This window comes from Mesocricetus auratus, unplaced genomic scaffold (genome assembly GCF_017639785.1).
Source record: "Mesocricetus auratus isolate SY011 unplaced genomic scaffold, BCM_Maur_2.0 Super-Scaffold_100007, whole genome shotgun sequence".
Classification (NCBI taxonomy): domain Eukaryota; kingdom Metazoa; phylum Chordata; class Mammalia; order Rodentia; family Cricetidae; genus Mesocricetus; species Mesocricetus auratus.
Window position 1 is genome coordinate 59,193,648 of NW_024429191.1, and position 24,727 is coordinate 59,218,374.

The 24,727-nt window shown below is 41.8% G+C and overlaps 1 protein-coding gene across 2 annotated transcripts in view; it reads right to left on the reverse strand.

Moving 5' to 3' along the window:
- Myo1d (myosin ID) overlaps positions 1-24,100 on the reverse strand; it is a 300,654-nt gene extending 276,554 nt beyond the window's left edge. Inside the window, exon 1 of one of the 2 annotated variants that reach the window (XM_005076975.4) lies at positions 23,805-24,095. In XM_005076975.4, the coding sequence (XP_005077032.1) occupies positions 23,805-23,899 (95 nt within the window). In that variant the 5' untranslated portion in view covers positions 23,900-24,095. Of the gene's footprint in view, positions 1-23,804 lie in introns of both variants that reach the window. The other variant, XM_021231130.2, reaches the window with a different exon arrangement.
- Between the last annotated feature and the right edge of the window lie 627 nt (positions 24,101-24,727).

Sequence of the window (24,727 nt, forward strand, 5' to 3'; positions counted from 1 at the left end):
GCGGGGATACTCACCACTATACTAACGAGGATAACTGACTTGTGAAGTAAGCTTGTTTCTAATTTAAATTTAAAAACAAAAAAATGGAAAAAAGATAAGATCGTTGTCTTTGCTAGTTTTATATCTACTTGACACAAGGTACAGTCATCAGAGAGGAAGGAGCCTCAACTGACAAAATGCCTCCATAAGCAAGTCTATAAAGCAGTCTCTCTCTCTCTCTCTCTCTCTCTCTCTCTCTCTCTCTCTCTCTCTCTCTCTCTCTCTCTGTGTGTGTGTGTGTGTGTGTGTGTGTGTGTGTGTGTGTGTGTGTTTTAGAGATAGTGCTTCTCTTTGTAGCCCTGACTGTCCTGAAACTCACTCTGTAAACCAGCTGGCTTTCCACTCAGAGAGATCCTCCTGCTTCTGCCTCCCAAGTGGCTGGAATTAAAGGCAGTGTGCCACCACTGCTGGCTTGAGTCATTTTCTTAATTAGTGATTGTGGGGGGAAGGTGCAGACCTGATCTGAAGCAGCCCATTGGGCAGGTGGTCCTGGGTCTATAATAAAGCAGGCTAAACAAGTCATGAGGAGCAAACCAGTAAGCAGCACCCCTCCATGGCCTCTGCATCAGATCCTGCCTCCAGGTTCCTGCTTTGTTTGAGTTCCAGCCCTGCTTCCTTCAGTGATGGGCTACAGTGTGAAAGTGTAAGCCAAACACACCCTTTCCTCCCCAACTTGCTTTTTGGTTGTGGTATTTTATCACAACAACAGAACCCTAATTAAGATAATTATGATCATCAGTAACAGAAGTAATCCTTGCAAAGAGACATTTATTATTAGGTTACTTATGATAAAACATGGTGTTACTTACAGTAATGTTACATAGCAAAAATGTGATGCTATCTAGTTTTAGTTAAATTGTATGGAAAATACATAGGTAGGGGAAAAGGTCTGGAAGAAAATATTCCAAATACTAGAAGTGATTTTCTTGTGGATTTCCATAAGGATTTCCAAGGTCTCAGGTATATCATTTACCTATTATGAAGGAAAAATCAAATATTTAAAAAAAGAATCTAGGGTCAAACTCTTGTTTGGGAAGGAGGTATTCACCTTCACTTCTCACTCAATACATTTCCCAAGAGGTCATCACGTGTGCTTCAGAAACCTCAGCATCATCTTCAGAAGGCTCTCAAACCACATTACCAGCACACACCACCTTCTTCAGCTTCAGAACTTCACTGCCACCTGCCCACTAAACAATTCCATGTGAAGACCCAACATGAGTAACAACTTCAACCTGCTATCCTGCCCTTAACAAAATTCCAAATCCCCATTCCTTTCACATTGATAGCTCTTGTCAATAGCACCACCTTCATGAAATTCCTACTTTGGGCAAGTAGGTGAGTCACACAAGACTCCATCAATATCCAATCAAATACTCATAACAAGACCAGTATATCTCTGGAATAGAAAATTAGGTTTTCTTTTCTCGCTTTCTCAAAAGTCTCACCTGAACTTTTTTGGGGGGGGTCGGGTGAAAGGTGGTACTAAGGATCAAACCCAGAGTTTAACATATGCTGACCAAGCACTCAACCTCATACCTCACCTGAACTGTTTAAATAGTAATTTCCTAAATGGTATCTTTACCTCTAGCCTTGGGCACACAATTATCCTCTTCATTAATAACACAGTCATTTTTCTAATGTGTAAATTAGATCAAGTTATTCACCTGTTTAAAAAAATTCTTCAGTGGCAACCCATCACCACTTAGTTCAAGTATCTGCCCTGGAAAACTCACTTTACCCCTCCAAAACAGGAGTGTCCCCCTCTGAGTTCCTGCAGCATTCATCTTTACTCCTACCACACTATGGCTCATGTTGCTAGGATTATTTTTTTGTCTGTCTTTTCTTCTATACAAGAGTTTGTTCATCTTTGTGTCTCTACCACATAGCACATAGCTGACAGATAATTAAATGTACAAATACTTTCATGAATAATTTGGCTTACAGGCACAGGATAGATTAATGGCTCTCAACCGGTGGGGGGGAGGGTGTCAAAGACCCTTTTACAGGGGTTGCCTAAGACCATTGGAAAACACAGATACTTGCATTATGATTCATAACAGTATCAAAATTACAGTTATGAAGTAGCTATGAAAATAATTTTATGGTTGGGGTCACCACAACATGAGGTACTGTATTAAAAGATCGCAGCATTAAAAAGGTTGAGAACCACTGTGCTAATTAATAGTGTACAAGTTTTTAAGTTGGTTTATGAAAACCTTCCCATAATGGTGTTTCCCTTCTTCTAAAGCAAAACCTGAAAGCCACCTTTCATAGCTACTGGTTTCAAAAATAGTCATAAATTACCTTAGTTTTCTAAAAACAGAAAAATAACAAATATTCTCTTTACTGGCAATTCAACAACTTCACCATACTGGAATTAGTACAAACCAAAGAAATAAGATCTCTTTTCATCTCATGAAGAGTTACTTTTCATTTCAAACACATGCTTTGGTAACTCTTATTAATCTATTTATCAAAATTATCAGGAAGCTCAAACTCATGGGGGTTATGAAGGAACAAATGCATCTTGGCAAAATAGTGACTAGTAAAAAGTTATGAAACTCTGAAAAACATATCTCTTCCTTACTTAAGCATTCAAAATTCCCCATGGGTGAGTCACCTCCCGCCAAGAAAAGCTAAGCCCCACCTGAAATAAACCAGGATGTGAAGTCTGAACATGTATGGAAACCAGCTGCAATGTCTGCTGGGTAAAAAGAGGAATCACAAATGAAGCCAATAGCAAACAAACAATCCAAAATGATTCTTGCTTCACATTGGGGTACACTGTATACTCTATTCAGAATGGCAAATGACATTTTATTTGACAAATAATAATGTCAGTTCGTACTTCCTGTATACAGACCAACTGAGTTCAGCACAGTCCATGAGGAAGAACACCCCTTAAGTGTCAAATTCTTGAAAGGCACCTAATTCAATATGAAACTAGAAAGAAATTTGAGAAGCAATGAATGCAGGCTAAAAACTAAACAGGTTGTAACCATGGCAATGGAAAACACATGAACTGGAGGTTAGCGCTGAGACACTCCCACGGATGTATGTATTACCTGAATCCACCCTAATCCAGAGGGGCTGCTGGTATAGTTCCTATGGAAACACCAATGTATGATACACAAATATGAATGCATTTCTGGGTGAGTGTGGACACACACACCACCTTTGGCAGTTGCTATTCCTATTGATGCAAACCCACTGAAGTCATATTATACCTCCAACTAACATTAACAGAGTGTAGGCTAATCCTTATTGGCCAGAGAGGGTTTATTGTGTAATGTGAAAGCCCTTCTACCTCAACCACTTTCCAAGTTTTGTAGTTTCCTCACCACTTCCCGGAAGGCTCCTTGTTGTTGGTCTTCTTTTAAAGCACATTTGTACTAAAGTATAATATAACAAGAAAGGGCACAGATCCAAGGTGCAGACTTGATGAGCACACTCCATCTGTGTGGAGAACAGTAAGTTACAGCACCCTAGAAGCCTTCTTTTAGCTTTTGCCAGTATTGCTTTCTTTCTCCTCTCAAAAAGAGCCATTGTCATAACTCCAACACTACCAACAAGTGCTGCTTGTTTCTGAACTTGACATTGGAGGTGTGGAGTAGGTATTGCTTGATGCCCAGCTTCCTTTGTTCAGTGTTATGAAGTGACTCATGCTGCTGTGTGTAGCTATAGTTCATTCACTGTCTCTGCTATGTAGCATTCTTTCAATACCAAAACTTACGTTCTCATCTCATGCTGACAAACACGTGTGTTCTTGCCAGGTTTCGACTTATTCCTTATTGCACTTTAATGCTAAACCTAATACTTACATTTCCTCACTACATCGCATTGTTTTGGCACACCCCAAAAGACTTTCTCAACTCTACAGATCAAAAAAGTCCTTCAGAACCAAGTTAAATGGCAGGAAGAATAACCATGACAGAGTAAACAATGTATATTACAAAACATACTCATCCCTGAAAAACATAGCATAGAGTTCTTTGGATGACCTGATCTGAAGCACTAACTTTCTTTGGTCTGTGAGACAGTAGTCTACAGGGCTAGCTTTTGTTGACTAAGAGCGCATTCATTTTTAATGCCTGTTCTCCTCTTCCTTGTAAGAAGGCATTTCTGATGAGATAACAACAGGAAAACAGTACTGAACTGAGCAGTTTTAAAGAGAATATATCTCAGCTGCCACCATTCAGAATACGCATGTAGACACATGTTGTGGTGGTCTGAATAAAAATGGCCCCCCATGGGCCTATAGGGAGTGACACTATTAGGAGGTGTGGCCTTGTTGGAGTAGGTGTGATTTTGCTGGAGGAGGTGTGACACTAGGAAGTGGGCTTTGAGGTCTCAGTAGCTCAAGCTTGGCCAGGGTGTCACCTTCATTTCCTGATGCCTGCAGGAATGTAGAACTGTCAGCTACCTCTCTAGCACCATGTCTGCCTGCATGCTGCCATGGGTCCTACCATGATGATAATAGAGTAAACCTCCGAACTGTAAGCCAGCCCCAATTACATGTTTTCCTTTATAAGAGTTGTCAAGGTGATGATGTCTCTTCACAGCAATAGAAACCCATATTAAGACACCTGTCTTGGCTTACTGTCTTTGGGAATGGTTTATTAGATCACACAGAAGCTAAACAATGGTCAGTGAACACTCTACCTCACACAGCAAAGTTTCTGCTGTATGATGGAGAGAAATGGACAATTTAGGCAAAGAGTACAAGAGCCTTCATTTCAACCCATCTTGTATCTCTTTTTCTTTAATCTTAATTTCTAATTTCTCTCTCCTCCCTCCACACTCTTTTCCTCCCCTTCTGTTACACTATTAGCTACTCATGTTCAACTCCTTAGGCTTAAAATATAACCCAAAAAAACAAAACCCATGTTCAACTTCTCATGGGGACATCTTGCTCTCCCTACACAGAAATCTTCTAGAAGGCCTTATCATCACTCACTCTTCAACCATTACAAATTACTTTCTACCTCCACCCTCCACTGAAGCCATTCTCTGATGGCACCAATGCTCTCCTTGAGGCTGTCTCTCATGGGTAATCATTAAGTATCTCTCTAGACATTTCTCAGCCATTCTGTTCTTCTCTTGAATTCTATGCCACTATACTTGGTGGCATTCTTTCAACCTCCCTGGACACTCCTCTCCTGGATCCTCTTAAGGTCATTACTACTGACAAATCTGTATAGAATATATGTTTCTTGAACTAAGATACATAAAAACACTAGCCACCCAAGCCTGATGACTTGAGTGTAATCCTCAGAACCCATACACAAGCAAATAAATATGTTTCTCAAGGTTCACCCACTGGCCATTTGCTCACACATTATTGCTTGTTTTTGACATCTAGGTCTCATACCCGTGTTCTGTGATCACCTCCATATTAACTTGCGTGCTCAGAAACACTCTTCTTCAGTAGCTTACAGACATTACCAGCCCTCTTCAGTCCTTAATATGTTAGGAAGTAGTGCTGGTCAGTAGTTGAGAGGTCATGGGCTTTGAACTCAAGACAATTTGGTTTTGAATTCCCAATTGCCTCTTAATTTACTGTGGGTTTCACATCTACATATAGCCTATTGCATAAAGCTGAGCAGATTAAAGAGAGAAGGAATAAAAAAATGTTCAAATATAGTTCCAGATACTTAGTAGTTGTCTCAATAAATAATTTATTCCTACTTTCCCTTTCATAGAAACTGCTTCCTTAACTATGGTAGCTTCCCCCTTATCTGTGGTTTCCTTTCCTGTGGTTTCAATTACTGGTGGTCAGCTTATAGCTCAAAAATATTGAATGGAAAATTCCAAAATAAACAATCTGTAAATCTTAAATCCCATGCCCTTCTAAGGGCTACTTGAACATAAGCACTGTGACAGCATCTGTCTGAGAACTACACTAGCTACTGTCCCTAAGACCCTGCCTACTCAGAGGTTCTTTTTTCCACAGCTCCTCAGGTATGGCCTCCCTTCATCCAGCTTGGATGATTAGGCTCCAAACCCTAATCTTGGCCCCTGTGCCTCCTCTACCATTGATATAGCAGTTTTACCCACTGGTACAGATCTGTCTTCTGGATCTTCCGAAAAAGCACAACCAAGTCCTATTCAAATATTGTAGTTTTTTCTTTAAATCATGATCATTATGTCTTGCTTTCTTCAGTCACTCCTTACATGATTTAATTTCAAGTATCTCCTCACAGCAGGCATTCTTTTCTGAATGAACTCCATCCTACCCACATAGCTTAAAAGCATACAGAGGAGACACTCTTGGTCACCTTCCAATACTATTCCATTCATACAATTATTTCCTTTCTAAAAGAATCTGGCTGTTCAGATACAGACTCCCTTGTGCATAGCATGGTGTCAAGAAGTAAACTCCATCTTAGTTCCCAATGATTCTAAACTAATCTGGATCATCATGCACCTCTCACCACCAACAGGTTCTATAATGGGCATGCAAGCAAATACTGACCAACTACATGTGTGAAGAGGTCTGCTTGAGGGCAGAGATGTGGCACAAGATAACAAGCAGTCCCTTCCCTTCCTTTGAAGGTGACTGTGTCAGGTAGAAAGCACAGAATTACAGCACTAATCTGAACCAGGATGAGAATGGAGGCACCAGAAGGATAGGGCCAAGGGAATCACAGGCTGGGCCCTCAGGGCATGGCCAGAGCTACTATCTTGGGACTGCTTGGTTTGGTTATTATGTTTCCTTTTGATTTAAGCCACTGTGGTCAGGGCTTCTTTTCAGCTGCAGCCAACAGCATTCAAATTGACACAGAATTAGAGCGGGGAAGCTACTCATCCCTAGGGAGGAGGTAAAGTGGCACTTTCAAGCCCATTTATGTGGATGCAGTTAGGAACATTGTTGGTACATAGGGTAAACTACTAAGCCCCTCATCTTGACATCTCTACAGTTACTTTCTGTTTGTATTGTTTAATTAGTAGTCATTAAGGAACTAGTGGTTACTTTTCACTCACATTGTTTCCTTTCTACTGTTCGAAGTGTTCAGATCTTTATAAGGAACATTTCTTTTAAATACTAATAAAGGAAGTTGAAGAGTTACTAGATTACCAACAAATAGGAAAAGGGGAAGAACAGAAAAATGAATACAGAGTTGTCACTATCCTTGTGGGCCATGTCACCACTACATGCTGTTTCTTATTTTGTGTATTTATACAGGAGTGAAAAACCTGGAGTATCCCCTTCTGGTGTTAAATTTTGACTTAGACTTTTCAGAGAATTCATGGTTCAGGAATACTCTCTCAATTGAAGCAGAAACAAAAGTTCTAATCAGTTTATAAGCTATTATGCATTAACAAGATTCTCATCAAGAAACAGCTTTGTTACACTAGAGAGCACACCTAGGCCTTTATTCATGTTTACTATCACAGTAAAGGAAACACGGAGAAAGCACCTGCCAAATCTGTGCTCAATTCACCATCTTGACGAAAACAAACATTTGGAACAGCTCTCATACCTGGGGGGTTTTGGCAGTAAAACTAAAGCAAGCATGTATGAAAGTATGCTTTCATCCAATACTGCCATCTTGTTATAAGACGCATTCTGTCCCTCAATTGCTTCCATTGTACTTAAAGTCTGAGTCATCATCTCTCATGGCCTTCACAAAAGTGTGGTTTCTGACTTAGTGTCCCACTGTCACCTGCCCCCACTTTGCTTGCTGCATTCCACCCAGATTCTAGTATCACTGGACACTTTGCAATTTTGAAAACATGTACAGAGTCTACTTGTCTCAAGATTTCTTTCTGCTATCCACGTGTGAGAAGTTCTGCCTGGCCTGGACCCCTCCCCACCTGATTCTTTGCCTCCTCCCACCCTCTGCCACATATGGATTCCTCAAAAGTGCCTTTTCTATGGCGCACTCTTATAATTGCACATATGTTACATCTCCTTGATGAGGAAACCCTGCATTTCCCCTTCATCCCTTCTCATTGTTTACCAATTTAGTATGTCCCACTGCTGGCTGATCAGCGTCATAAGCCAGGTGCCACAGCACCCTGAGTCACTCTTACACAGAAAGAATGAAGAAGACATGGAGCTCAGCACTCTTTCAAAGGCCCCTCAATGCCATGGAGAAGCAAAAATGATACTGTGCTACATAAGAAAACAGTTTACAAAACTATACACATTGAGTCAGTAAAAGAAGTCCAAATTTTTAAACATTTTGGTTAGTTCTTTGAGAATTTCATACATGTATACAATGTGTTTTGATTATATTCACCCCCTATTTCTCCCCTAACTCCTCCAAGTTTCACTCCACCCCTTTCCAACTATGTATCTTGTCTTTCTTTTTAAAAACTAACCCACCAAGTACCATTTGTATTGCTAATACACTCATGGGTATGGAGCCATGTTCCACTGGAACATGTTTGACCTGCTGGGACCATATTCTTAAGGAAAACTGAAGATTCCAAATTTTAAAGGGGATACACTTATATATGTATAAAAATTACAAAGGAAACATATTAAAGTATTAACAACATGTTACATATAGTTATATATATGCATTTGTGTGGATGTGCATACAGCATGAATGTGTATGCAGTATATGTTTGTATAATATAAGTATATGTCCTCTTGCATCTGAAAACCAAAGCATGTGAAAACCAAAGGTCAATGATCAAATGTCTTCTTCTATCATGCTCCACCTTATCTATCTATCTATCTATCTATCTATCTATCTATCTATTTATTTATAGGTAGTCTCAATGAATCCAGAATTCACCAGATTGGCTGGACTAGTTACCCAGTGAGTTCCAGGGATCTGCTTGTCTGCAAGCTTCTTTCCCCATCCCTCCAGTATTAGGTTTACAGACATGCACCACTGGGATACATTCAGATCTGTGTGTTTGTGAAACAGGTGTTTTACACTGAGTCATCTCCCTCCTCCAGAATTTTGTTTTTATTAAGAACCTAGACACAGACTAGGCTTGGTGGTGCATGCCTTTAATCCCAGTACTCAAGAGGGAAAGGCAGGAGTTTGAGGCCAGCCTAGTCCACAGAGTGAGTTTCAAGACAGCCAGGGCTACACAGAGAAACCCTGTCACAAGAAACAAAAACAACTACAGCATCGCAAAAGTGGAGGAGAGGCCTATTCATAGGATGAAAGAACAGAAAATACAATGCAAAGATGAGGAGTAGCACATGACTATTAACAACTAAACTATAACAAAATGGTAAATGTGATTATTTAGCTGTTGTATTTGTTAATATGCCAGTCAGCTTGCATTACAGCCATACTCCATTCTGCTTCATCAAAGCGCAATCTCGGGATGAAAGCACACTTGCTTGGATACACACAACCCTTGCTGTACATAAGAATCACCTGGGCATCATGAGACTCAGTAAACCAGTCTCCAGGAAATGGAGCCCAGAAAGGCTCTAAAGCTGAGCACTTTTGATACATTTCAGGCTATGAGCAGCACCTGTCTAGGACAAACTAAGACAACATTAAAGAAGTTCCTCTTCATCAAAGGTTTCAGATAAAACAGGAGTCTAAGAAGCAGGAGATGCAAATAGAAACATGGCAGCTGCTTGCCACAAGTCAACAAGCAATAAAAATGCTCACAATATGGAAAATTTCACTCCTAAGTTCAGTTTGTTCAACCACACACATGCAAGATCTATCTCATCAGAACACACTCCTTTCTTTCTATTCCCTTCTAGTGAGCGTATCTGACTGTGGACCCAGAACACATTACATTTGTACACTGAGAAGGGAGAGAAGAAAAATAAAAAAAGGGAGAGAAGATTCATAGGGAGGCAGACTGAAATAAATCATGTAGACTTAACCATATACTCTAAATATTAAATTATTTACATCAATTTGGGGAGGAAAGAATTACACACAATAATGTGAAAACATTGTTCAAAATTATGGCCATGATAATGAGTTACTAAAGAAAAAGTGAAAGATGTCTTCCCATTTTCTTCTTTTTTTAAAAAAAGTGCATTGATGTTTTGCCTGCATGTTTGTTGAGGGTGTTGGATCCCCTGAAACTGGAGTTACAGACAATTGTGAGCTGCAATGTAGGTGCTAGGAACTGAACCCAGGTACCCTAAAAAGCAGCCAGTGCTCTTAACCAATGAGCCATCGCTTCTCTCCAGCCCAAAGAACTTTTGTTTTGCCTTTTAAAACAGGATTCTCTCTGTGTAATCCTGGATGCCCTGGAACTCACTCTGTTGACCAAGTTGGCCACAAACTCAGAGATCTGTCTGTCTCTGCCTACCAAATGCTGAGATTAAAGGCATGTGCCACCATACCCAGCTTCATATTTTCTTCAAAGAAGGAAAACTGAGGGAGCATTTATACCTGAGCACCTACAACGTGTTAAGAACTAAACACTCTAGTTGGGCATGGTGGTGCATGCTTTTAATCCCAGCACTCAGGAGGCAGAGGCAAGTGGATCTACATAGGAATTCCAGGACAGTCAGACCTACAGACTCTGTCTCAAAACAAAATGATATACATCTTACTTGGTAACAGCCTTGTAATGCAAAAATCATTTACACTTTTAAGAGGCTAGGCCACACAGGATCTGAGAACCAAAGCATCAGGTGGTATAGCCATGTATAACTACAGAGCTCTCTTGTCTCCTTGGTTTTATATGGCACCTCCACTTTTGCTTTTGGTTGGAACTATCTCTAATGTTGGGGTGTACCTATTTATGAGGCTACATCTTTAAAACTGTAGCAGTAGTTTCTAAGCTGCTTTCTCAATGCCCAGTGCTTTTTCTAAATGGAGAATTCTCTGGAACCCCAGTCTATAGCAGAGTTGCTCTGCTGAAAGTCACAGAAAGCAGGTGTCCCAGAGCCCTATTTGACCCTACTTGGAATCCCAGGCTGCTCCTATGCACCTCCTTAGCCAGGAATAATTCAGAGTACTGATTTTTTAAAAAAGCATCACTTGCTATATTAAAGTGTCTGCCTTGTGAACATTCAACAAATGATAAAAAGCTGAATACAGGCATCACAATGCTGTGAAAAGTTGGGGAGTATGGTGAAAATGCAGTTAACTGGCTAAAGTGAGCAATGATGTCTGAGTGTTCAATGTCTCAGAACACTTAGTCATGGTTTCCACCTTATCTAGGGCTCAGGTATCACATGCCTAAGTTCTACAACTCTTTTTCCTAAGACTGTGTGTGTGTGTGTGTGTGTGTGTGTGTGTGTGTGTGTGTGTTGTTAATGGTGTCTATGGAGGCCAGAGGAAGGTGTGGAATCCTTTCAGAGCTAGAGTTACAGGTGGTTGTGAAGCTGTCCAGTGTGGGTGCTGGGATCCAAACCCAGGTCCTCTAGAAGAGATGTAAGTGCTCTTAATCATTGAGCCATCTCTCCAGCCCCTTAAACTTTGGGGGAAAAAAAGAGGTGGTCACCATTTCACTAAGACTCCCAAACATATTGTAGTACCTCCTCCCCTAAGAGATATGGTAATTTTATTTTCCTGTGTTCCCAAAGACTGAAGTTACAACAGAAAAGTCATCATTCATAAAACACAACAAGTAAAAGGCATACAAAAAAAACCACATTAATTGAAGCTGGGCATAGTGCCATGGGCCTGAAATCTAGTGCTCTAGAGGTAGAAAGATCATCACAAGTTTAAGGATAGCTTTATCTAAAATAGTAAGTTCCAGGCCATCCAGGGCCAGGCCATCCAGGGCCAAGACCATATCTTTTAGAAAACAAAAATGCATAGTTCAACAAGGAAAAAAAGATGCTTAAATACTATGCATTTATTTATTCACTCATATATGCATGTAAAATCATCTTTGTCCTTAATGCTTGGAAATAGACCTTTGGAGACTAGCCTTTGCATGGCCCTCAGGGCACAGAGGCTAAGGTAAGACACAAACACAAATTGACAGATAACCTAGTGGAATATGAGTACAAGTTCCCATAGTTGTAACTTATGGACATTTAAACTAGCTTGGAGAATTTTGTTTGTTTGGGATTTGGGTACATGGTCTCACATAGACTAGGCTTGACTTTGAACTCTCTGCTTTGTTATATGTTTTAAAGGTTCTCTAATTAATCATAAGAATCATAAGATAATAGAATCTGCTAACTCAACCTAATAATATTAATGATTATTCCTATTATTAACTCAAAATGCCCCAGATATCCATGCAAGTCAGAAATGAAACAAGACTAACAGTAGGGTCATTCAACAGTGTTTGACCTTTTAAAAAATTGACTTACGTCGGGCTGGAGGGATAGCTCAGTCGTTAAAGGCTAGGCGCACAACCAAAACTTGACTATGGCATTTTTCCTGACTTGATGCTGCAGACAAAGCAGTGATCTGAGATGGGCCAGCAGCCTCAGACAGCTGCTCCAGATGATCCTCCATTGTACAATTCCTCAAAGCTGACTTTGTGGTCACAGAAAGAGAAATTATTTGAGCTTCTCTTGGTGTTTGCTTCATTGTTTTAGGTGAAACTTTTTTTGACAAATTCAGTTGCTTCTATTGCTTATGTGAACCTTCTGTGTAAACAGCAGATTATTTTTTTAATCAAGACAGTAATATAATCATGGGAGAGATATAGAAAGGAGAAATTAAAAGAAAGCTGTGTTTGCTCCTTCATATGCCTTCCAATCATTCCAGAAGGACATATTAGAACTTTGCAATAGCCTGTGCTCCTCTAGGAAAAAATCTTGTTTAGCAGTAAGTGGTCTTTCTAGTAAATGTTAATGTTTCAATCATACTAACATGAGATCTACTGCTATGTTGTGAGTTGAGTAGAATGTGAGGGAGATGAAGCGAGTCCTGGTTAGTCATGATGGCAACACCCATAAAGCAGCTGTGTGGGAACTGTAAGTTGGGGTACCTTCTAGAGTATAGTTAGGGCATGGGAGAAACTGTGAGAGAGCAAAGTATAGACAAGGAGCCAGATGATGGCCTTCATATACTTTTCCAACTGTTCAAACCTCTGACTGGAATCCTTTGCTTTAAAATGTCCTGCTTTCCACAAGCAGACCATTCTATTTCATCAGAAAATGTTGAAAGCCATAATTTAATTTACAGGCTGGCTCACAAACATCCCCCACCCACAGTGTCATGATCACAGTCTGGGTACTGAGTCTTAGAAGTTCAGTAACTGAACATAAGATAAAGGGAGGGGAGATTTCCTGTTCCTCAGACTCTTCTAGACCCAGAGATGAGCCAGCAATTGTAACTGTGCAAACTTTTCCTTGGCCACTCTCCCTTGTCACAAGGACTTGCCTCCCCAAGAATAAACTGAACTACAATACTGTGCACACCCTTTCACAATGGCATTTAGCACTCCATCCCAGATCTGTCTCATCAGCACCACAAAACAAACTCACTTCTCAGAAATGAAAACTCCAGTCCCTCATTTCAGTGGAGGGTCACAGGGAGGCATGAAAGAGAGTAGCCAGACTAGGCCAATGGACACTAATGTGCCTGGGCTGCCTCAGAAGTATGAAATTCCAGAGAGGGTATGTGTGTGAATATGAATGTCTTATTCTCCTTTTGATTTTATGAAATATACTCTGTATCCCAGGCAGACCTACCCAGAGTGGCCTTTAACTCAGGGTTATCCTTCTGCCTCAGACTCTCTCAAGGGCTGGAATTACAAGGGTGAGCCATCATGCCTGGCAGTATGTGACTTATTAGAATTTTTATCAATTCAACTTAATCTCTAATTGTAAAACAGCATAAGAGAAGACCAAAAAGGTTCAGCCATTATGGAGGAAAGTAGCTTTGTGCAATGGAAGCTGACTAGCATGAGAATAGTCATCCAGGGAGGTTTAGGCAAGAAGGCAGCAGGAAAAATACTGTTTCTAAATGAGAGACAGTTCTTTTCCATCAAGGGTCTGTTTAGGTTATGTCTCTTCTACAGAATATGCCCAAGCCACTTCCAATCTCAATTATCAATCCTTTCTGGGCTGTAATATATACATATGTACAGCTCTTAATTATGTTGTCATCATTTTTTAATATGGTATGTCTAGGGAGTACTTAGAATGATGAATTATCTGCACTGTTTATTTGGTCCCCATATTTCATTTCATACTGATTCATTCATTAATACATCCTTTACTCCAATAAGCTATCCCTCAAAGAGTGACTTCTAAAAGAAAGCCCAGTACTCAGCCCAGGACTCAGTGAGAATTCAAGTAGTCTCCAGCTTAAAGCCAGAAAGTACAAGAAACTCATAATAGAATCCACAGATAAATAACGAAATTGGGTTTCAGGATCGTTTTATTTTTAAAGGCTGTTTACAAGTTTATCACATGGCTATCAGTGCCCAGATCTGAGGACCAATGTTACCAGCTCATAGGAGAGCAGAAAACATGGCATGCAGAATAAATGCAGCAAAGTGCTTGCTGTGGAGAGTTTGAGATCGTTTTCAGGAAATAAACAATAGTATTCTTGTAGAAGCGATTACTTCAGGTGGTGGTTACAGAATGAACGGAGCATGGTCAGGGAATGTTCAGTCCAAGGCACCAGACCAGGGGGTTAAGCATTCACTGAAGACCTGCTGTGTTCTGGCCACCTATTCAGATGCTATCATTTAATTTCACAATAGCCCATGATTCCCACAAGGGAGGCTTAGAGGAACCAGGTAGAACATGGGAAACATCTTGCTTTCTCCACAAGGCAACCAGAATTCCATCCAGGACCTTTTCATCCTTGCTTCCCAAATGAAACCAAAACAAACGACTCCTCCATTTTACTGGGGGAGGAAGAACACAGCTACTTCAGCACCCACGGGGCAGGGCAGGGCAGGGCAGGGCAGGGAGGGAAGACAATATAAGAAGGAGTAGGGAAGAGTCAACATGAGTTAAGTGGGAATTAAACTAAACCCTGACCAGACCCTCTCCACAAAGATGATTTCATTCTAGTAACCCTAGAAGGTGATCACTGTCCGCGCACAATGACATTGAAGTCTAGGGAACCTAAATCATAATGTTTGTAGAGGGCAAAATGAAACTGAGATTAGGAGTTGGCAGGCCTCAAAGCATGTGTGTTTTCCACTCTGCCTGTGGCACACTTTCCCTTCTCTTCTACCACACAAATGCCCCCAAACTAAAGTATGGGAAACATAGATCTCTTCAAGAGCTCTAACCAATAATTACAGAGCAGTTAGATGAAAGAAGCCTGTTTCCCCCAGGAAGTAAAACTGACAAGGGATTTAAAAGACAATTAGAAGGTTTGCTCTCTCACTCCAACCTATGAATAGAGCTGACATTTTGAGTGATGTCAGTGGTTGCATGCATGGGGGAAGCTACCATCAGGGCTGGAGTCACTTGAGGACCACAGAAGATCCCCTCTCAATGGACTCAGTGGCTGGGTAACAACACAATGGCCCAATCCTGTCTTTAGAAAATTATCAGAAAATGGGGTTAGTGTTTGATCAGGGTTCTGTTTGCTGGGCTGACTCAGACATTGGTGAGAACATCAGTGAGCAGTTAGCTCTCCACATAAGGCTAGCTCAGTGCAGAGAAGTGCAGGCAGATCATTGTGCAAATGTGTTCGTATCAAATGCACCAGTCCTGCTCAAAGTCAAGGAAATCCAAGAGTCAGTCCCTTCAAAAGCCTGTAATGAAAGAAACCAGTAGTGACTTCTGAGTGCTTGATTCCATCCACATCTGGCTCTATTTGGGAGCTAAACTCAGCAGAAGTCTACAGGGTCAAGAAATGACCCTGAATAAAAATAGTCTTGGAAGTCTGTCACAGAGGAGAGGAAACAAGGCGGTGGGGGTGATTCACTCCAAATGGCAGCTCCAAAACCCAAATTCCCATTTTTGTTCCAATCCGAAGCCAATGTGCAAAACAGGCACAGAGCAGACTGTCCGTTTCCAAAAGCAGTTGCCAAAGAATTTTATATGGAAGCCAAAAAGATTTAGTGTGCCATTCACCTCTCCTCTAAATCTAAGGAGAAAGAGTTTGAACTGAAGCACTAAACCCATGGTGGGTTTACGTTGTGTGAAGACCACCCAGGGTCTGGTAAGGAAGGGAAAACTTTGTTCACCAAAGTTTCCAATGACCCAGTGGCTTACTGGGTGTGGGCAGAGTTCTATGGAAGCATGTGAGTCCCTTGCTGCTGTCTGCCTATTTGTTCCATAGCTCTTCTCCTCCCCAGCCCACAATCAAGGATAACACTGAGAAGGATATATGCCTCTTGTTCCTCTTTGCAAGGGAGGGTAGTACTGAAGATTGAACCTGGAGCCTCTGAGTGCTAGGCAAGACCTCTACTGAGCTTCATCCCTAGCTTTCTCTTTTTGTTTTGGGTGTTTTCTTGCTTGTTAGAGAGGTGGGGGTGTTCCATGCAGCATCAGACTCACTAGCCATCACTGGCTCTGAATTCCTGATCCCCCTGCCGCCACTTCCCAAATCTGGGATTACAGGCATATGTTACTATGCCCAACCACAGACCTGTTTTTCTTTGCAATTTGAGACAGTCCCCATAAATTTCAAGTCTGTCTTTGACCTCTCTCTGTAGCTCATACAGACCTTGCTTATGATCATCCTGCTTCAGTCTCCCAAGTAGCTGGGATTCTAGGACTGCAACGCCAGGCTCTGACATACACTTAGAATTGAGAGTTCTTCTGGTAGAAGATTAATTAGCCAATGTTTGACTACTTTAGTTGTGCTGAGCACAGATACCAATTCTGTGTCATGACAAGAAACAAAAGGCCTGCTCCTCAGTCACTCACTTACACCTTCCCCAACCAAAGCCCTCTAATCCAATTTTACATCCACAATTTGTATTTTCTTAAAGATGGTTCTTCAACAGCCCTGGGTTTCAAAGTACCAGAGAACTTGGGTCTATCTTTAGAAATGCTGTCTTTGACTAACTATGCCACAGATTAGCAAGGAAAGAGATATTCAGAAAACAACAGAATGTAGCAAAGTCTTTAACAGTTATGAACAAGTGTCCCTGTATCCTAAGAGCACAGAGTATAATTAACCCTGTCTTGTGAAACTGGGAAAGACTTCTTGGAACTGGTCTCTAGATAAGTAAGAAAGAGTGTGATAAGCAGGGAGGGAATGAGGGTGGTGATGGGGGAAAAAACATCCAGGGAGTAAAAACAGCCTAGGCCAGAGATTCTCAACTGGAGGCAATTTTACCCAGATGCAATTCTTGCATTTAGTAGGTAAATGTTGCTAAATATCCCTCAGGACATTACAACAAAGCCTTAGCCACTCAAAAGTCAACAGCCTCACTGAAAAAAATCTGCCCTAAGCAAAGACATAATAGGCACAGTTTAAAAGAAAAAGGAACTTGGGTGTAGCTCAGCAGTAGAACACTTGCCTAGCATGGGTCCAACACCTGCACTACAAAATAAATGTGGCTGAGTAGATGCTTTATCCTCAAGGTAGGAACAGCAGATGATGATAGGCAGCCTACCACACACATTTCACATCTACTGAGACGCACATTTCTCAGGGATGGTGTCCTCAGCTCAAGTCCACTCCTGAAGAGCAGCCTACATTTTGCATTTCGGCAGACAGTAATGGGAGGGTGATGAGCAGAGGGAGGACCAGCTGGTTGTCCTGTCGTTCACGTGACAGCACACTTAGAAAGGAAAGAAGCTGATGAGAGTGTGGAAAGACTCAAGAACAGGAATGGTCAGGCTAAAAGAGGAGGAAGCAAGGACTCTCTGCCCCAAACAAGTGGCTACAAGGAAAGCAGAGTATGGTCTGAGTACCAGGAGTGGGTTGACAAGATTTGTGTCTGATCATAAAACAAGGAAGCATTTGACAGGAATCTTACTCCTGGGGACAGGCCCTTTAGAAATAGAGAAAAGACTTCGCCACCACCACCTCCAATGAAAAATTAAAGAGAAATAATAGAACAAGCCTCTTCCTCTCACAGGAGACTTCTGGGAGGGAGAGAAAGGAGCCTCAAGACACTCGGAGATTTTGTTACAAGAGCAAGAACTATGCATTGAATCTTCTCAGATATGCTTACTCACACTCGCAGGCACCATCTCATTAACATTATCAGGACCACAGACACACACTCACCTACATCCAGTTTTAGAAGTGGGGCTGAGGGGATAGCTCAGTCAGTAGAGTGTTTGCCTTACATTTAGCAAGTTCTGAGTTGGACCCTGAACACAAGCAAAAATTCCTGGTGTGGCAGCACTTACAACCCCAATGCTGGAAAGGCAATCACAGGTAGATCCCTGGGGCTCGCTGGTTAGCTAGCCTAGCCTACTTAGTGAGCCCCAGGCTAGTGACAGGCCCTGTCTCAATAAAATTCTAAAGAGTAGATAGTACCTGGAATTGGCCTACAAACACACACACACACACACACACACACACACACACACACTCTTAGTATGAGTAGAGTGAAGTTACAATGATTGGAGTAAATGTTCAAAAATCAAGCTTTAGTTCCAACAGAGGAAAAACAGAAAATAACAATCCAATTCTTTTGTTGTTATTGTCTTTTCCTTTAGATGGCACTAGGGATTAAACCCAGGGCCTTGCAGATGCTACAGACCTATACCACTAGCTCTGAAAAGATAATACCAAATTGAAAATGACATTTTAAAAGTTTTTAAATTATTTATTTTATTGATTATTGAGGCAAAGTCTTATTATGCTGTCCAAGCTGTCTTGAACTTGAATTCTCCTGACTTAGACTCTTAGGTGCTGGAATTGATAGGTGTGTACTGCTACACCCAATGCCATAAAAGTTTTACGAAAAGTAACTGAAACATTCCTTCTTCTCTATCCACAATAAACAGTTATCACAAAGGAATGTACTATGTGTCCTGCACAGTGATGTAAATTTTCCACTGTTGAGAAAATTAAATTCGAGTTTTGATGTCACAGACCCCTGAAGTAATTGCAGCTTTGAGTACTTCTCTGTATGTTATTGACCCTAAAAAGGAAGCAGTCCGTGCAGAAGGGCCAGGCGGAAACCACAGGACCAGACATTCCAGAATAAGGAGCAGAAACTGGAGCCAGCATGAGGAGTGGCAGAAGTAATAGGAACACCTTTAGGAATGTCATTTGCATACCTGCATCCACCCCTCAATCAAACGCCTCCCATTTCACCTGCCGACAGCCAGAAGAATATACCTGGTATAGCCCAAGCCACCCATGCTGAAAACTTTTAAGCATCTCATATTAGCATGTGGTCTTCCGTGGTGATTCCTGGTCATCTGTAAACAAAGTAAACTAGAGAGCCAAAGGACACAGCAACAAATTCCAGGAACTCATAGCTAAATACAGTCATGGAGGGGGGGAAATGTCAAGATGACAGGAAGTTTAAAGTATCAGAGAGAGCAATTTTAAATCTGGGTTGGGATTTGTAGCTGTAAAAGAAGGTATGGTGCTACTCTTAGCTGGCACTATTTTGAAGGCTTCATGGAATTAACAACTGAGCAATCAATGATCTGTGTAATGAGAATAATGAGAATCACAGCTAACTCTCAGAGTTACATACATATACACAAATGCTGGCTGTGGTGTCACACACTTGTAATCCCAGCACATGGAATCAGAGGCAGGAGGATTATGAGTTGAGGTCAGCTTTGGCAAAGTAGTGAGACAACCCACCCAAAGCAACACAGCAGCAAACACATATAGGTATCTGACTGTCAAGATTCTGACTGACAGGGGCCAGGCAGACTGGAAATCTGAGCATTAGCCAGGAATCCTGCTAGTGAGAGCTCATGATACCTCCTACAGATCCCCAACACCAACTCCTCTGAAGGCAGCACAGCTCATTCACTATTATCTAAACACAGTCAGCTTCCATGCCACCATCCCCTACCCATGCCACTGTATTCACCTCTGGAATGTTCTCCACCCACAGATCCACCTGGATGAGCACTACTCATCCTCTGGAACTTAGCTCAACTTCTCTTCGGGGTGTTTCTGAGTCAACCTGTGGGGTTTCTCCCTCTTTTGAACTTTCAGAACAATTAAGTTTGTAGAATTACTTGGCAAATTCTTAACTCTGTATAGCTTATCTCATTTTGTGTTTTCTAAATGGAGAGCAATTGCTGCCTTTCTCCCTGTGTTCAGTGACATGCCACCTCTCTGAGATAAGGAACACTAGACACTCAGATCTTTGCATCTACCCATCTCATCCTCCAGAGGACCTTAAACAATTACACCATTCTCTTCTGTGCACACAGAAGTCAGGTTCTCCATAAAGATCTAATAAGTCCAACCTTTGAAAGCTTGCAACCAACGAATGTGAAAGCCTTAAAACAAACAAACAAAAAAAACAAAACAAAAGAAAAAACATCCAATTTACTTAAAAAGAAAAAAGCCTCAAGGCAAACGCAGCAGTAGAGCACTGTCTTGGCATGCAAAGGTCTTAGCTTAGGTTAGACACCCAGCACTGACAATAGTAATAATGATGGCATTATTTTTTAAAAGCCACAACCATTTAAATCTATTTCAGAAGGATGGGAAGTGTTTTTCTTTGCTTTGCCTTTTCTTTTCTGTTGGGGTGGGGTGGTTTGTAAGACAGGATTTCGCTATGTACCCCATGCTAGACTTTGCAAGCTTCCTGCCTGAACCTCCTGAGTGCTGGGATTACAGGAGCAGACTACCATATCCAGCAAAAAAGGAAGCTTTAAAAATTAGTGTAACTCAGACTCTAATCCTTCAACTTGAAACTCAGAAAATTCCTCAAAAGTCTGGCTAATGTCATGCCATGTATGTCATAAATATGCTGTATGGAAGTTAAAAAAAAAGACACCATATTCAAGTGTTACTGTTGTGTCTTCTATGTAATATGTACTTAGCAAATGTATTTGATGTCTGATAAACTGAAATGATTAGTAATTGACAGCAGCTTAATTATGAAGAGACTTCTCAAAGCACACAGCTCCATCATGGGGGAAGGAGAGAATCAAATAATTTTGAAAAAGTTTAATTTGTAAAATTATTATTTTACATAACTCCTTACTTTACACGCACTTGAGAAAACTCTGAACTATATTGTTAATAAGTACTTACCAGGAAGTAGTCTTTGGAATCACATATACTAACTAACTTAACCTCAAGATGACCCTATTTTTAAAAAATGATAAAGATACAGAGATGTTTAAATAAGATATCCATAGACCATACCAAGAAAGTAGTAAAATGAGAAGCTAAATCTTGGCCATGGGCTCTGAACCACCATAGTACTGTTTATAGTTGTGATTATATCATTTTGATATAGATGGCATTTGAGGCCATTTATATACAAATTGAGCATCTAAACTTTGACTTAAAATTAACATATAAAACAGTGTCACATGTTATTAATCCCAGAACTCAGGAGACTGAAGAGGATTGCTTTAGGTTTGAGGCTACACATAAGGAGACTACCCATAAAAAATAATATAGAAACAACCAACCAAAAAAAAAGTGGAACATGCTATCACGGTGCTATAGATACAATCTGTAGTTGGCTTTCTGTAACTGCTGGTTCTATATTCTCAAACAACTGAGAACTGAAAAGATTTGGAGAAAACTTTGTATCACAACCAAGGTCAAAATTTTCTTGTCTTTATCCCTTAATAATGTAGCATAATACAACTATTTACACAGCATTACATTGTATTTGGTATTATAAGTATCCTAGATATTATTTAAAAAACATAGAAGGGGCTAGAAATGTAGCTCAGTGGTAGAGCACTTGCCTAATGCACACAAGACCTTGAGTTCAGTCCCTGGGACTGCAAAGAAGGGAATACAGGAAGATATGTGTAAAACAGGCTATGCAAATAAGATTTTCTTATCCAAAACCTCATTTTATGCAGTTTCAGCTATATGCTATCAATGAGAGTGAGTATAACATAAAACCATCTTTTGAATGAGAAACCACAAGAAACTCAACCTTTTATTGCAGTATATTGCTACAATAGTTCTGTCTTATAGCAGTAATTTTTCATCTCTTACTGTATTGAATTTATAAAGTTGATCATAGGTTTGTAGTTATAGGCGAAAACATAGTGTATAGGTTTATCCACTAGGGGGTATCTTGTAATATACATTCCTCAGATAGGAAGGGGCTACTATTGTCAGTTTACACTAAGGACTCGGGCATCCTCTAATCATCATTTTTAAATGCAGTCTTGATAAATTGCCCAGACTGGCCTCAAACTCATATTCTCCAGCATCACCCTCTGAAGTAGCTGGGATTATAAGTGAGCATCCTCAGATTTTAGAATCCACTGGGACTCTTGGAAAGGACTTTCTGAGAACACTGAGGAACTACATAATACTATGCAACACTCTATTTAAGAATACACTGTGTATCTTTGAGACTGCTACCCTAGGAAACTCAGGGAATCCTAGAATATAAGTACTGAAAACTCCTGGAGATCCTTGTCACTATATAATTAGAAATGGAGGCCCACAGACAAGGCCGGTTTATGGTAGGCAGGTATAACATTCAGGCAGGCGCTCCTGCTTCACACTCTTGCTCCAGACAATAGGAAGCCTGGTGATGCAACCCTGTTGTCTGTTGATAGAATGATTGCCTAATGTACTAAGCTCTGAGTTTGATTCCAAGCTCTACATAAATCAGGTGTGGTAGTGCACACCTGTATTCCCCGTATACAGGTAGAAGTAGGAGGATCAAAACTTGAAGGTCATCCTGAGCTATATAGCAGAAAAAGAATGGATAAAACTATCTGTTTTGCTGGTTCTAAGAGTAAACCAGTTTTTTGTTTGTTTGTTGTAAATTGTGAAATTAAGATTGACAGTGAAAAATGAGGTTAAACATCCAAACCTAATTATCATTTTCGGGTTTTAAGTTTAGGAAGTGATATTTGGCTATAAACTTTACAAACAACAGACAAAGCAAAGCTTCTGGGAACGAACAGGAACTCTCTCTCTCAGCTATTTAGAAACTCGGTTTCACTTTTTTTTAAAAAAGTCAAACTGCTCTAATACTTGGCTTACATGTTATTCTATCAAAAATGAAATAATCACATATAGAAGACTTTCTAAAATAGGTTCCTCTTGAAAGCCCACTTTGGGGCATTGAGTTGTGACTAAATACTCAAGGATGTCAGCAACACAAGGGCTCCATCCATAACTCTTTGAAAAAAACTGAAACCATGGACGCCTTGTCAAATTCAGACAGTTTATCTTGGCACTGGCAAGTATAGCAGTCTCTTCGATGTCTGGAAACGTGTCTAATTACGTCGAACGAGTAACTAAAAAACAGCCGTGTCCCAGAACACACAGCTCAGGGCTCACTCCATAGCATCCTGAATGGCAGGATGGAACCACACTAGCGGGGGTGAAAGGAGAGGGGGAAAAGAAAAGAAAATCAAGCGCGAAAGCGGGAAGAGATGACAGCCTCTTTTTAAAAACAACCCTCCCGTTTTCCTAGGGCCGCCAGGGCCACCACACGGCTCCTAAAAGTTCTTCTTCTTCTTTATTTTTGTTCCATTAAGTCATCCGGTCCCGCCCTCATCACTTACCTGGCGCACGGCAGGCGGGTGCTGCCCCAAGCGACCTCAAACTCAGTATGCCTCTACCGCCCCAGTCCGGACACCACTCAGGGACGACCCCAGACCCTTAAAAGTGCAGCCTTAGACGTCATCACACCCTGGAGTCCCAAGGCCGCACCTCGGAGGTGTCCTCTCTCGGGGAGGCGTGACCACCCAGCGCCGCGGACCCCCTGTCACCCCGACGCACTCCTTCGCGGGAGCCACTCGCCCAGGGCACCCCCGAATCCCGAGGCACTTCAGCAGCGCCCCCTCTCGGGAAACCCCAGCATGACAGCCGCGACGCGCTCACCTGAGCCTAAGGTTGGCCATGAACTCGGGCATGGAAACGGTGTCCATCAGCACGAAGTCCGCCTTGCCGAATTCCAGGCTCTCCTGCTCCGCCATGGCGCTCGCTCAGGTGGGCGCACTCGGGCCGGGGCTGGGGCGTACTGCACACTCGGAAGGGGTCGGGCCGGAGAGAGGCGGCTGCGGCTCTTCAGCGCTCGGACCGGCGCGGCTGTTGGACGGGCGAGGCCGGCGGCTTCCGCTCCTCCCGCTGTGGCTGCGGGGTGTGTGGGGGCCGAGGTGGCGAGACGGAGACGGCGGCGGCTGGTCCCGCCTCTAGCCTGGGTCCGGCTGGCCCCGCCCCGCCCCGGCCGCTCGGGCTCCGCCCCGCTGACAGGCCGCCCAGCAGCGGCCCAGCCGCCTCCTCACCTGGGCGTCGCGCACGCGCGGGGCGGGGACGCGCTCCGGGCCAGCCGCGGCGGCTGAGCGGCAGCGCCCTCTAGAGACAGGCACGGGCATCTCGCGTGGAGGGGTACTGTATAATGATTCTGGGTGAAAGGCCTAGCTGCTGCCTTCTTCAACTCCTGCCTAGTAGATACCACCAAAGTTACAAGCATAACTTGAGCAGCTTTGGCGCGAAATATCCATTATGATTCTGCCACACTCTCCTGCGCTCATGTGCTACCTACCCTTGAAGTGTTGAGTGAATAGAGATGGCAATAGTATTGATCATTTCCAGGTCACCAAAAAGCTCAGAGTTGTGGTTTAGCAAGTTTAAATAACTTGTCACCCTGCTAGGAAGTGGAGATTTATGAACCCCGGAATTCAGCAACATGGTTTACTCTTCCTCCATTCGCAGTGGTCCTTTTTTCTTCTTCTTTTGCCTTGTACTAGTAAGTTTTTAATACATGTATCAACCATTTCAGGATGATTACAGGCTTCTAGCTC